Source organism: Malaclemys terrapin, chromosome 7, assembly GCF_027887155.1.
Source record: "Malaclemys terrapin pileata isolate rMalTer1 chromosome 7, rMalTer1.hap1, whole genome shotgun sequence".
Taxonomy (NCBI): domain Eukaryota; kingdom Metazoa; phylum Chordata; order Testudines; family Emydidae; genus Malaclemys; species Malaclemys terrapin.
In genome coordinates this window covers 15,506,238-15,521,706 of record NC_071511.1, presented here as the reverse complement: position 1 = coordinate 15,521,706, position 15,469 = coordinate 15,506,238, and the positions used below count along the sequence as shown (strand labels likewise).

The following is a 15,469-nucleotide window of genomic DNA, read 5'->3' as shown; positions in this document are numbered from 1 at the left end:
TCTAATAGCATTATCCACACCGGAAGGAATCAGGCCTAAACTTTAGATTAAAGGTGTACTCTACTGGCTCAGACAGCAAGAAGCCAATCACTTAAAAACTATGACGTACAACTCAGACCTCATTTACTAAGAATATTCAGAATGTGATGGGATGCTTTAAGCAAGGCAAGCAAAAACAGCCTCAATAGATTTGTAAAATTGTTCTTTGACAACACAACGGGAGCAGCAAATTTATAAGCAGTAATATTCTGTTTGTCAGGCAAAAGCTGCCTGAAACTGCAATGTCTGTGTCTTCTCTGAAGGTCACAAGACCACATTGCTTGCTACAATGCACAAGGTTCCTACTTTTATCTTGATCACTTGGCTCTTTCAATTTTGCTCAATTCAACTCTTTTCAGTGCTCTCTTTAGGTCATCTGTGCCTTCTTCAATGCTGCCCCTTACATCTGAAACTCCCTCCCTCAAAACACAGGTGACCATTTCTCCTTAATATGGCTCACTTCTGTAGAACCTAGCCAAGTTAAATCAAATGATCAAGTTTTGAAGTCATACAGTGCAATATGTGCAGGGCCCTGAATTTTGGGGGATTATGTGTCCAGGTGAATTGGTGCATAATTGCTCTTTTGGTAGCACAAACTAAAGTTTCATTTTAAAGAAGCCAAAAGACATTCCATTTTAAAAGAAGGCTTCAAAATGTGAAACCAATCCAAAGTTGAAGATATTTGCCCAAGTCTACAGGTAGTTAAGTTACATCTAACCATTGAATGGATGGGCAGGAGCACCATCCAGCTCTGCTCCAGTTGCAAAATCCAGCATGTAAGGCAGATGTTAAATGAAGTACCATTTTGTCAAGACAGTACTTAGTTCTTACTTTCAGTACAGTTGTCTATCTGAAGATTTAATCTCATTGCTACTTTACTATGGCCATCCAACATCTTGACAGACGAAAGGAAACACCACCAACCAGGGCCGGCTCTAGGCACCAGCAAAACAAGCTGGTGCTTGGGGCGGCACATTTTTAGGGGCAGCATTCTGGCGCGGGCCATGCCGCCCCTAAAAATGTGCCCCGGCCGCCCTAACTCACCTCCGCTGCTGCGGCTTGCGCACCCTGCTCGCCCCCCCCTCCCAGGCTCTCAAACCTGGGAGGGAGCAGGAGATCCCGAGCAGCTGCGGCGTGTGAAACAGCTGATTCGCGCGCCGCAGCCACTCGGGATCTCCCCCTCCCTCCCAGTTTTGGGAGCCTGGGGGGAGGAAGCAGGGCTGGGGATTTGGGGAAGGGGCAGAGTTGAGGCGGGGCCAGGGTAAGAAAAAAAACAGGGGGGGAGGGGCAGCCAAAATTGTTTTCACTTGGGGCGGCAAAAATCCTAGAGCCAGCCCTGCCACCAACTCAGTCAATAGTGTGGGAGAAGAACCCATACACGAGTGGCAGACCTGCCCACAGTGGGTACAGGAGGTCCACTTGCCAGATGGAGGTTGAAGCATACTCTGCGCTTCTTGGCTCACTTGTGGGCCTCAGCCTGGGCTCTCCAATGTGTCTCCATGAGGACTGCACCAGCCTTCACCAAGCTTCTCCAGCCTGAGCGGTTGTGGACAACAGTCTCCCATTTGTCAGTGGGAATGCTGAATTTCTTGAGATCTTGCTTGATCTTGTTGCTGTAGCGGAGCTGTGGCCTTCCTGTGTGTCGTGAGTTGTTCTTAAGTTGGCCATAGAGCACAGCCTTCAGCAGATGATCTTAAGGCATGCACTTCACGTGTCCAGCCAGCAAAGCCTGCAAGCGTCCAACGTAGTCTGCATAGACTGTAGGCCGGTTCTCTCAAGGATCTCATTGTTAGTGATCTGTTGATCTCAAGTGACTCCAAGAATATTTCTGAGACAGCGGAGATGGAAGCTGTTCAATCTCTGCTCCTGCTTGAGGGTACATGACCCAGCTTTCACAGCCATAAAGGAGGATACTAAGGACACAAGCCTGAGAAGTGGACACCTTTGTGTTCAGGGCTAGCAGCTGGTTGTTCCAGACACGTGAAGTAACTTTGCCAAAAGTGACAGAGGCTTTGCATCAAGTTCTCTATCAAGGCAAAGTGAGCTGGTTAAAGTTGAGCCAAGATAGCAGAAGTGATCCACATTGTCCAGAGCTTCATTACAGATGCAGATTTTAGGTGGGATACTGGTGCCCAATGACACGATAACTTTTCTTCATAGTGATTACTTCGCCGAACTTGATACATGCATCAGAGAACTTATTCATCATGATCTGCAATTCATCAGGTGAGTTAGAGATGAATGCAGCATCATCTGCTAAGAGCAGATCCCGATTAGTGAACTGGGTGACATGCCTTTTGCTCTGAAGTCATCTGATGTTGAACAAGCTGCCATTAGTCTTTGATTCAATTAATATGGCTTTCTTCCCAGCTGGCACAGAGAAGAGCTTGCAAGCAACATCCACACATTCTCCCTCCTGCCTTTAGGAGCTCCAGAGTTATCTGATCCTTGCCTGCTGCTTTCTCAGGCACAATCCCTGATAGCTTTCTCTACTTCAAGAGCTGGTGTTTGGTACAGCTCATGCATTGTTGGAAGCTTAGGGATGGCAGCTAAGGCAGTAATCAGAGATAATGGTATCCTCTGAATAGAGTTATTTGTAATGCTCAATCCATCAGTCAAGTTGTTCTTGCCTGTCAGGATGGTACCATCTTTCGCTTTCAGGTTTGCAGTCTTTTTACAAATTGGACTCAAAGAGGCACTTGCTCCATCATAGGTACCACAAAGGTCCACTCTGTCAAAGTAGGTCTGAATCTTTTTGCACAGGACTTGCCAATACTTTTGGGCACATTCTCTGATGGCTTTCTGGACCATAGTCTTCGCCTCTTTGAACTTAAGAGTTTTGAACTTGGTTGGCTGTTGAAGTAAAGTTAGGCGAGCTTGCTTTCTCTTTTCTATGAGTGGGAGCAGCAGATGTTCGAACCAGTCAGGTTGTTTTTTCTTTGTTACCCCAAAGAGATCCTTGGCAGTAGCAAGTGGTCTTATTCTAAAGTTTCCTACAAGATATCAGAATCAGGGGAATCAAGTTGCTCATTTTCAGAAACACACTCAAGCGCACATTGAAATTTTGCAAACGTGTCAGAGTCCTTCGTGTTAGTAATATTGAGGCAAAGTTTGCCTTTTGGCTTCACATGATGTATCTTTTTAAGATGTAATTGGAGCATGGCCCTAACAGTGTCGCAATCAGCACAATGCATCATAGAATAGCAGGGTTGGAAGGGACCTCAGAAGGTCAGCTAGTCCAACCCCCTGCTCAAAGCAGGACCAATCCCCAGACAGATTTTTGCCCCAGATCCCTAAATGGCCCCTTGAAGGATTGAACTCACAACCCTGGGTTTAGCAGGCCAGTGGTCAAACCACTGAGCTATTCGACTGAGCGTGCAGTGTATCGCCAATGTTTCTGTGACGGATCAGGAGGAGGTCAAGCTGATGCCAGCGGGGATGCCTCCATGTGACCTTGCTGCCACTGCTGCCAACAAAACACAGTCAAGACCATCAGCTCACAAGAGGCACAAAGCTCAAGGACATGCTGGCCATTTCCATTGGCCAACATGAGACAGATAGCCTCAATGACGTGACCCCAATGCTCCCAGTCCTTACCCTAACGGGCACTGAAATCAACGAACAGCGAGTCTGCTCCTTATGGGACATTCTTGATGATTTGTTCCTGTTGAGACAACAGCTCAGCTTTATGCTGTTTGGAGTAGTCAAGTGTTGGTCTGTAGATGGACAGAAGATGCAAGCTCCAGAGGCCTATATTCAACATCCAGCCACGTGTTCCTCTCACTGATCAATACCGGAGGGATACATGCACATGCACTGAGGACAGACTTCTTGACAGCAAATCCCACACCGTAGACCATGGGTTCATTTTCAGCCTGCTCGGTGTCATTTCCACCCCTGCACTGGGCAGAATCTCATCATCAACAAAATATGGCCTTTACTTCATATTGAAGTAGAGTGAATTTTGTTTAGTCTAGAATACAGAAGTAGTTTTAATTGGCAAGTTCACTTGCTTAACCCATAATGCATTGCAGGTGCCATGTCCTGCAATGTCTGACCTAGCGTTTCAGTCTTGAGGCAGGAGTTTGGCTGCTGCATAATGTGCCAATTATATAGCCTAATGAATGCTGTGTCACTTTGAGGACAGCAAGCACAGTATGCTGACTTGAGTCGAACGGTAGTGTTTGTTTTGACTGCTCATTAATACCACACTCGTTAGACATCTTGTACTTCAGTAAGGTCTCCTGAAAGATCACTCTTGTTTACTATCGGTGTGTATCCAGTTAGCCAACAAGCTTCTCCAAAACAAACTACAATATTCCAGATTCCAGTACAGGTTTTTACTAAACCAGAACTGAAAGAGAGGGGGGGAGGAGAAGAAAAAAAAACACACACTAGAGAGCATGGGAAGTAGCCTGCAGTTTCAATTTCTGGCCCAATCTCACTGTCTGTGCAGCTGCTCAATGAACTAGAGAAAACAGTTTTCTTTGCTTGCCATTTCCCAATCAGAAGAGGCATCAAAAGGAAATTCACATTTTTAGAAGTATCAGAGGGGTAGCCAGGTTAGTCTGTATCCACAAAAACAATGAGGAGTCTGGTGACACCTTAAAGACTAATAGATTTATTTGGGCATAAGCTTTTGTGGGTAAAACACAGCTGCTGCTCTCCAGCTGCCCAGCTCTGAAGGCAGTGCAGAAGTAAGGGGCGCAATACCATGATCCCCCCTAAAATAACCCTGTGACCCCCTGCAACTCCCTTTTGGGTCAGGACCCTGAATTTGAGAAACTCTGGTCTCCCCCATGAAATCGGGGGTATAGGGTAAAAGCACAAAAGATCAGTAGTTACTTCTGTGCTGCTGCTGGCTTAAGATTAGGAATCTCATACTATGCCATCCATACTTCTGCGCTGCTGCCTTCAGAGCTGGGCAGCTGGAGAGTGGTGGCTGCTGACTGAAGGCCTGGCTCTGCAAGCAGCAGCGCAGAAGTAAGGGTGACAATACCATACCATGCCATCTTTAACTTCTGCGCTGCTGCTGCCATCAGCTCTGCCTAATCAGTGGCTGCTGGCCAGGATCCCAGCTCCCCAGCTCTGAAGGCAGCGCCACCACCTGCAGCAGCACAGAAGTAAGGTTAGCAGTACCACAACCCTCCCACTATAACCTTGTGACAGCCCTCCCCCGCCCCCCAACTCCTACAATTACAACACTGTGAAATTTCAGATTTAAATAGCTGAAATCATGAAATTTATTATTTTGTATATCTTATGACCGTGAAATTGGCCACAATGGACCATGAATTTGATAGGGGGCCCTAGATATTTGTAATACCACAATAGTATTTTACACTTGAGCGTTCCACAGGTAGTAAAGTTTAATCTTACCTATTTCGTTTAAAGTGGGATGAATGAATTTAAGCCAACAACTAACATGTCTCACTTTAACACGAAGGGACAGTTATCCAAAAACTTGTATGCATGCAGTTTGGGATCCGTTCTCTTCAACTCTTTCTTACAACGTCCTTGGGCCATAGGATATTCTTTATCAAGAAGGTTATACCTGAGGTATCTGAGCAAAAACTATTTAGACATTTGCCTAATATAAGGCTTGCTGGCTATACTAGGTACTTGTGCAACATTTACTATACAGGTCTTGGTCCAAAACAAATGCTTCGTGTTCAGTTGTATTTGAGACACTGCATGTGTAAAGCAAGCTACTTGCTGAACACTTCCATCTCCACCTGAAGTGTTGCAAGCCTCCACAATACGCAGAGCGCTGTAGCTACAGAATGATAGGCCGTAGACTATAGTCAGAACACTGGCTTCCTGTTAGCTGTGATGGCGTTGTCTGAAGACCAGTTTGGGATGTAAAGTGAGACTCCAGCATTTGATCTTAATAGGATTAGTATATAGCTCTAGGGCTGCTGCTCCTTGCATCTGCATCAACAATTCACTTCAATTTTCAGCATGGGATTTGAAGTATTAGAGGCGATATACAAAATAAAGTTGATCTACATCTCTACCTCGATATAACGCTGTCCTTGGGAGCCAAAAAATATCTTACCGTGTTATAGGTGAAACCGTGTTATATCGAACTTGCTTTGATCCACCGGAGTGTGCAGCCCCCGCCCCCCCGGAGCACTGCTTTACTGTGTTATATCCGAATTCGTATTATATCAGGTCACGTTATATCAGGGTAGAGGTGTTCAAGTTTGAAGCAATGTTTCTTTGCCACCACCAATCTTCAGAAAATGTTTACTGCACATTATGAGCTATTGAAACTTAACTCATCAACAGATCTCTAATGGCAATGCCATTACGCAGTCTTTATCATAGCCTTTTTAAAGTAACATACAAATATAAAAAGCAACAGAGATCCAGACTAACATGGCTACCCCTCTGATACTTGATACAAATATAAGTTTAAAGTAGTACTAATTGGAATAAATTTAAAGAAATCCTGAATACCTGACAAGTATCAGCTAATAGACTTAGTGACAGTATGCACAAGACCTCCATTTCAGATATTTGGATATGTTAAAAGAAGAACAGGAGTACTTGTGGCACCTTAGAGACTAACAGATTTGTACGAGTTTTTTCATGAGGTTGATGGATTTCCATTCCATACGGCTAAATGCAGTGCCTTGCATAATGACAAGTTTCAGACTAACACGGCTGTTACTCTGAAACTTGGATATGTTACTGTAACTGCCACATGCTTAAGTGTGACGGTTTGCTTCAAGTCTGGGGAATAGTTGGTTCTGAAGTGACAAACTCCTGCACTGTTCAGACCCTGAAGGAAGGTTAACATTAGGCTAGTGCATAGACGTTTTTTCCTGCTTTGGTCATTTTCTGATATTTAGGTCTCAGCCTACAAGTTTCTGCCTCTATTCAAAACAGAGAATTACAACCCCCTCCCCTGCAAATACTTGGCAGGTGAGCTTTCCACCGAGCTCTAGAAATCACATTTGGCATTGAGAATGGACTGGCTTTTATTTACTGACTTTTACCATTGAGAGAAGGAAGTACAGTGCAGAGATTAGATTTGTGGCTTAATATTTGAGCATTGCTGCAGAGCAGCTCCTTAAGATGAAGCACATGCAAAAACCTCCACCTTTAGTATCCTAAGGGATTCAGAAAGTGATACATCACCAAAGCTTTGCCATTGCACAAGACAGAGTCTCATCTACTAGTCAGCCCAACTTGCTCATGACTTGTCTTCTAGACAAATATAAAGGTAGCATGACTCATAAAGGAATGACATAATGAAGCTTGGGTATGGATTTTATCTAAGATACACCCCTGTCCACCCACTCTGGGACTCTACAGCTAATACAAGCAACCATGAGAGAGTGTTCATGCTAATGTCTCCTCCCAATCATTCTAATAAGGAAGATTGAAGTCAGTGTTCTCCTGGGTATCTTGAATTCTGGTACTTTACACAAATGTTTAGGGTCCTTCACTACAGAGGAAGCAGGTCTTTGACCCACATTTATAAAGTTTTAAATACCAAAGCCATCAAGCCATACTGTAAACTCACTCAAGGCCACTGCATCATACATTTTGAACTCATGAAGTAGAGGCAAACAAAGGAACAGTTTAAGATCTTTTAGATATTAGTTTAAACTCAGTAAATTAGAACCCGTGAGACTAAATTAGAGACCATGTTTCAATTGTTACGAAATTAGAGACCATGTTTCAATTGTTTCCTGTTGGGATGCCTTAGTAAGATTCAGAAACTCCCTATTGGTTTAGGGACTCACTTGGTATCCATTGAGATCCAACAAAAAATATTTCCCAACAACTATAAACTGGGCTGCGGTGAAACCATACGGTTGGAAAGTTTAAGTACATTAGCTTGAAATGCAAGTAACAAGCGTTTATAGTACTTGTTTCACAGCCCTAGCTTGAGGTTTCCTTTAAGCATTCTAGATAGCTCTCTACTGAACTGACCACTAAATGCAAGCACAGTAATTCAATGGAGAACAAGAGCTGAATACCACCCCTTTCCACCTCTAGAAGTAAAAGGTATACCATAGCCTGAAAGCCTTTATTCTGCTCTCCACAACTGCAACAATAGTGAAAGTAATGAATTTCTATTGCAAGACAAGATACCTCCCCAGTTTGTGATGTAAATTACCTCATGTATACCTGAGTGAGGATCTATACATCTCATCACCAGTGGTAAATAAGGTAACTAAGGTATGTCTATGTTGACCTGGAAGCAAGCCTCCTACCCTCGGTCCACAGACTCTGAAGCCTTGTGGGATGGTGAGCTTCAGAGCCCCTGTTCCAGCCCAAGCAGCAATGTCAAAGCAAAGTCTACCCTGATATTTTTAGTGCCCTAGCCCAAACCCTGCCACCACAAATCTGTGGACCCAGGCTAGGAGACTCACTCCCCGATGCAGTGCAGACATCCTGAGAACCCTATGAGAATATATAACTTTATAGCTCAATTACCTTTACGATGCCATTCATATGCAGATCCAATATGGCTCATCCTGAGACGACCTCTCTGTCCCTCTCAGCACAACTGGGCTTGAACTTTCTTCCTTTGGGAAAAAATTCTACCAGTATTTGTATTACAGTAGCACCTAGAGGTTCCAAATAAGGATCAGGGTGCACTGTGCTAGGTACTGCACAAACCCAGAAAAGAAAAATCATCCCTGCCCTAAGGAGTTGACAGTCTGGTAGTTCATCCATTTTAGAAAAGGAGTTTACTGTACTGTAAAATGCACTTTTGGGTTGCCAACACTGTAAGGGAATGTATATATTGAAAAAGAAAATCAGTCATTTATAGAATGTTTGCATGATATAAATGGGAGGAGAAATTTATGAGCGTGATTGTATGATGGGGTTGCTTATGATGGTAGTGGGCAGGGCTCAGCAGTCCTGAGGCTCACTTCTGGTTTATATCTTAGGTTTCTAAAAGCTTATGCTTCAGGTGGCCACCTGCAGGGTTCAGGACACCATTGAAACAGCATGAGTGAAAGATTTGTTTTAAATGTCTTGTTAACAGTGAGTTTAAAGATACATTAAGAGGACAGTAAGTGTTATATTTTAGAAGAGTACATGCTTTCATTAACAGTTGGTTACTATTAAGCGGGAGGACCAGAACATTTGGCATTAACAAGCTGGATCATCTGATGCCTGGCTTCCTGATACGAGTTTTACAATAAAATCAGCCAAATATAATGCATGAAGTAGCTTTTGGAAGCTGAAGTTCAAATGTAGGACCAATATTTACCAAAACCAGTTCAAGACTTTTAGGCTTTGTGCAACAAGAATCTATCAGCTCACTTGAAATATTTGTGTTTCAATTGTGTCACATAATTAAGGAGATTGGTTGCCCACTCGGTTGCAGCTTTCTGACAGTAAGCCTGAAGAAAGACTGTTGACAGACAGACACTTGCTGTAGAGATGCAGTCAGCAAGAGTTACTTAGACAGTGCATAAGAGACTTCAGAGTCTAGTGAACAGAGAACACTATTAGTCCTCAATTAAAATCCTGGGAAAATTGAGTTAGATTGCATCTGCTTACACTGCAGCAAAAAAAAAAAAAAAAAAAAAGTTAAATCTAAAAGTCATAGGCCTCTTCACATTCTGGAAAGTATGGCCCATGATGGAATGATGCCCTTCCTTATGACCAGGTTTACTCATACACAGGGAAAACTATATTCATTATGGTGGTACCTAATTAAAGGGACAGTGACTAAAGTGGAACCTTCAAAGAAGGCATCTGCTTCGCTACATTTTCTGCCTCACATGGTAGCTAAGTGGAATCTGAAAAAACCCACTTATCTACAAGAGTTTATAACTAGACTTCACTATAAACAGGTCCAATCCCAATTTACATACCTAGTGAGGAAGAGCTAATGAGCCATGGTAGTTAAAGACTAAGTAGTACAGAAGGAAGTGGTTAACTATAGGAAAAGGAGGGTCATTTCCATTATTTGGAACAGGACATATTTTATTTGGTGCACTTTCCAGGTTAAGTCTGATCAGCAGTCAGCTCATAAGCTGATGAGTAATTGGCACTAAACATTTCACCTGATGCAATCAGATACAAGTCATTACAGGAACCTGCTTGGTACGAGAAATCTTCATGCTGTGTCTACATTACAAAGAGTTGCAAGGGACCTGGTTATGATAGGATCACTTTTGTGGAGAACATGGCAGACGTGTCCCCTCCCCCCCACCCACCCACCCAATACAAAATAATTGGACATGTGATCAGTGCTAAGATCTTGCATCTATTCTACAAAACTGAAACGACAGATTGCAATATTCTGCTTGTATTTTAGACCCTGGTTTTACCTTAGCATTCCAAAGTAGTCAAGAAAGCTGCCCAAATGCTTCAAACCTATCTACTGCTGCACTACACAACCAGATAAATGCTGCAGTTCTGGCATGGCCCAGCAGTTACTGACTCTCACAGTACCCAGAAAGAGTTTTGCAAGTATATGTATTTAATAATAGTGTTCACCCATATAAATTTCAGTGCTTTAAAGCCAAAGACTAAGTAATTGTTAGTAAAATTTACCATCTTTTGATCTTCAAATAGTAGACACATCCTCCTTCTGCCCCGGAGGATGGGAAAAAAAGTGTTTACTTAACATCTCTTCTCCCAATAAGTGGTACTTCTACCACTTCAGCCAGTTACACACTGTATGTTCTTTCATCTATCATGAGCTCCTAGTACAGTACATTTAGAGTACTAGGTGTTCATGGGGTTGTTCTTTTTCAAAGGATGTGGGAGTGAAAGAACATTACAAATGTCACTGACCAGCTTGGTAGCCAGAATAGGCTCAAACGAAACTACCACTAAGTAGAGAGAGTCTATTCCCTCTCCTATCCAGTTGATATGTACAAGAAATTTTGATTCCAGTCTTCTTCTTGCTGGCATCCCATCATTTCCCCGCTTCTTCACCACTGAAGTGAGTCTTGGCTGTAAAAGACTAGAGAGACAGCCAGCACTAGTAACCTGGGGCTAAGAACTGACAGAGCTGAGGGCTCTGCCTGCTAGACCAGACAGCTCCCGAAGTCAACAAGCTATCAGGATTGTGAGGTTAATCCTGTTGCTCAAAGTTTGGTTGTCTGGCCAGCTACAGAGAGGATCCTGAAGCACAGGAAAGACTAGTATTGCAGGGCCTGCCTTAAGTCTGTTCAATCATTTTAAAACCTGGTTCAGCCTTCTGAAAAGCAGAGAGAGCTTCACTTTGAGGACTACCATACTACCTTCCCTACCAAAAAATAAAATAAAATAAATAATAAAAAAAAGAGCCTCTCTCACAAACACTAACAACTTAGTCCTGCAGATGTGCTTAGCCAACAAGACAGAGGCTAAATTTATGGAGGAAGTGTTACTCAATTATTAGAGTGTCCTTGTTACACGGTATTAGCATGACACCAAGTTAGAGTGACATTCTTGATTAGGCAATGTAACTGCCAGAACACGAGAAAGTCAGTTACATTTACTGAGCAAGACCTAAATTCTTCAACATCTGCAAGTTGAAAACTTAGTAAATAAAGTTTCCTTTCCAACAGGTTAGTCAAATAAAACTTTGATCAGAGTGGCATGCACACAAAGAATAAAATAGAAATACTGATTTGAGCAGAGCTTATCCTTCACAACCAGTAAACTGCAAACATAAGCTCTGAAATGCATCAAAACTGTCAAAGTGCCCAACAGTTGTATTACGCCTTGCACACACTGAGGGACAGTCTGGTCTACCAGACCTGGTGAATATGCTATCTAAAGTCCTTATATTTATTTATTTATTTTTAAAACAGCTACAGGACAGTACTGAATCCATGAAAATGCTTTTTGGCAGAAGGGTGACGTAAGTAGTGAGGACTATCCAAGCTTAACAGAACACAAAATGTAAAATCTGTGTGGCTGTAAAAGAATCATACTGTTCCCACTCTTATGCAGCCAAAAAGTTGGCTTGTCTCTACCAAGATAAGCTTCTTAGCCAACTTACACCCAAGAATTCAGTACGTCAAGTGATTGTCATATCCACTCCAGACCAAAACTGGTTTAATGCCTCAGTTTCCCTGTAAGTGCCTTGGACTATCAGTTATGCCCTTTACTGCATGTGAACGAAAACACCAAGTCATATGCAGCCTTCCCCAACTGCAGTATTGGATACCAATAGCAGAGCCAGAGGAAACAGATGCTATTCAGTTGCCCAGGCAAGTCATTCAATTTGTCTCCTGTTCAGTGACAGTCATAAGAAACTTCACACAGGAGGCCTCAGACTTATAATTGGTTCAGTGAATCCATCAGAGCACACCAACGAACCATGAAGTGATTTTCTTCAGCTATTCAGAAAGTGTATGCCCTAAAACATTCTATTAACAGGAGAAGGTATAGATTGTTGGAATCAGAATATTTTTAGCAGCTAGGAATTAGCAGCAGAGTGTAGAAATAGGAAAGGAGTGCAATGTCAGAAGTAGACCTTCATGACAAAAAAAGAAAGCAGCTTTAAGCAGTTTATGGCAGATTATCAGAAATAAAATTGAAGAAAGTGGTTGAAGGCACTCTTCACGTTATGTGGTTGTTAGTATAGTTTGCCTAGACAACATGACATGGGAAGCTGTCCTAAAACCATGTCATCAAGCTATGCTGTAAGCAGTATTATGGCTGTCAGTAGAGAGTCTGTGTACACATCAAGCAAACTATGCTACATTTGTTAGTACAGAAAGCACCATGTTGTAGCTATAGTTCTAGTGAGACCATCTCAACCCAGCAGTCTTAGTTTTAAAGAAAGCACATGATGGATCATCAGCTATAGAGACAGTTATTACAGCTAGTATTTTATCCCACAAAACCCAATACACAGAATGTCAGTTTTATTCTAGTCCACTGTACTTCTATGTTCCAGTTGCATGGATGCTATATAGGACACGGTACCAGGAACTGTAAAATGCAACAAGATTTGTAGATTATGGCTAATTACAAACCAAATTAAAGTTCAGACAAGTGGGTACCTAATCCTGCTCAAAAGTAGCTACCAACCCCTCATTACTAAATAATGGAGTTGCAATGAGGCCTGTAGGAGCAGCTGGTAGGAAGCAGTGGTCTCCCTACCAGACAGCGGAGACCTCCATTGGCCTCTGTGCAGTGCCAGCACTGCTAGCCTGCTGCAACCTCCTGTTTTGAGGGTTGGGTCTTCAGACCTGCCCTAAGGTTGCTCAAAGAGATGGTCCGTCCCCCCAAAATCCACCATTCCCATACACCGAGCCAAAAGTCATCCCCTAACCACTGCCAGAAACCTCCTCCAACCATACTCCACCCCACCTAAAGGCTGGGAGAGGAGAGCAGCCTGTCCCAACCCCCAACCGCCACCCAGAGACAGGCCTGCTTACACCCCATCCAACCCAATTGGGGGGCAGACCAAGGGATTTGGACTCCCTCCAACACTCTCTCTCCCCCCCCATTACCCCCATGGCCCAGAGAGCCCCCCCCAGCCCAATAGGAGATGGATTAAGGGACTTAGATCACTCCTACCCCCTCTCCCCTGTACCCGTCCCCCAAGACGCAGAGAAACACCCCCCCCAGCCTAATGGGAGATGGACCAAGGGACCTGGATCACTCCTACGCCTCTCCCCAGTACCCACCCCCCCAAAACACAGAGAACCCCCCCCCGATGGACCAAGGGACCTGGGTCACTCCTACGGCTCTCCCCAGTACCCACCCCCCAAGACACAGAGAACCCCCCCCCATGGACCAAGGGACCTGGGTCACTCCTACGCCTCTCCCCAGTACCCACCCCCCAAGACACAGAGAACCCCCCCCCCCATGGACCAAGGGACCTGGGTCACTCCTACCCCTCTCCCCAGTACCCACCCCCCAAGACACAGAGAACCCCCCCCCCGATGGACCAAGGGACCTGGGTCACTCCTGCCCCCTCACCCCAGTGCCCCCCCCCGGGGGCAGTTCCCCTCCCCGCCCAGCCCGCGGGAGCGGGCCCGAGCTCACCGCGATGACGTTGACGAAGGTGGTCTTGCCCGAGTACTGCAGCCCCACCAGGGTGAGCTCCATCTCCTCCTTCCAGAAGAGCGAGCGGAACCAGTCCAGCAGCCGGGACAGCAGCGCCAGCATCGCGGCAGCGAAGCGGGCCGGGACCCTCCGGCACTGGCACTAGCGCTAGCTCCGGCCCCTCGGGGACTCGCGGCGGCTGGCGGCCCCTCCGGCAGCGACTCGCGGGCTGCGGCTCCGGCCAAGGCCAACGCTGCCCTGCTCGCCGCGCCGCGGTCATATGACGGCTCGGCTCCACACACCGGCCGGGGGAGCAAGAGCGGCCCGGCCGGCAGCAGCCGCAAACCCAGCCTACGGCGCCCCCTGCCGGCTAGGTGTCCGCCCTGCGCCCGGGGAGGACTCATTCTCGCGTCCCTGCCCTGCCAGCGCCGCCCAGCGGCCACCCGAAGGGCTGGGGTTGGGGCAGGGATAGGGACTGGGGCAAGTGCTGGGACGGAGATAAACAAGGTCAAAGGTAGGGGCAGGGATAGGGGCTGGAGCAGGAATAGGGGGATAGGGATGGGGCAAGCATAGGGGGTTAGGGACTGAGGCAGGGGAAAGGGGCTGGGGCAGGGATAAGCGGATAGGAACTGGGGCTGGTGCACAAATAGGGGTTGGGACATGTGCACCCCACTGCCATCCCCCCTTCTACTCTCACCCTATCCCCCAAAAGCACCCCCAGACCTCCTCCTCCAACAGCTCTACTGCCCCCATCCCACTCCCTAATACCCCATATTGAGAATTGGAAGGATTCGATTTTTATGGGTCAATGTCAATTTCACTGTATGTACAACAAATATTTCCATGGATAAGAGTGGAAATTTACAAATAGGCAAGGTAAGAAAAATGCTGCTTGAGAGCTTATGAGAGTTTGGTTTAAGAATATTTACTTTGGGTTTTTGACTATTAGTGTTTTGATGGCTATAAAGCTTTAACTCCTTGAATCTCACTGTCTCTTGTCATTAAATAATTATTGTCTGACACTCCCCATTATCTGACACCTGTCCCATAATTTCCCACAACTGTGAAAATTTAAATCAATAAAAAAAATTGAGATGCTTAAAAATAAACATTGATATTAAATGCTGAAATTCTAAGAATATAAACACTGAATTCCACCTAGCCTATTCCAAATGTTCAGAAACTTTGTCAACCCGCCCAACCCCCCAAAAATTATGCAACTATCTTAAAAATCGTGAGATTTTGAAAAATAAATATTAATAGTAGGTTATTTTTATTTGCCTTCTGCTTTCTCAGCCTGTGGGGTGCGCTTGGGTCACATTTTCCAGCTTTTTTCCAGAATCATTAGGGTTAGAAACTTTTTTTTTTCCAAAATGAAAGCAAAGATTTTTGCACAGTCACTTGCCTCCAGGAGCCAGGGCTTTAAACATAAAATATTGATTTATGATAAATC

The 15,469-nt window shown here is 44.7% G+C and overlaps 1 protein-coding gene across 2 annotated transcripts in view; it reads right to left on the bottom strand.

Annotated features, from left to right (window-relative positions):
* Positions 1–14,301, bottom strand: part of ARL8B (ADP ribosylation factor like GTPase 8B) — a 28,756-nt gene extending 14,455 nt beyond the window's left edge. The window contains exon 1 of one of the 2 annotated variants that reach the window (XM_054034163.1): positions 14,017–14,301. In XM_054034163.1, the coding sequence (XP_053890138.1) occupies positions 14,017–14,296 (280 nt within the window). In that variant the 5' untranslated portion in view covers positions 14,297–14,301. The remainder of the gene's footprint in view (positions 1–14,016) is intronic. The other variant, XM_054034164.1, reaches the window with a different exon arrangement.
* Positions 14,302–15,469: the final 1,168 nt, after the last annotated feature.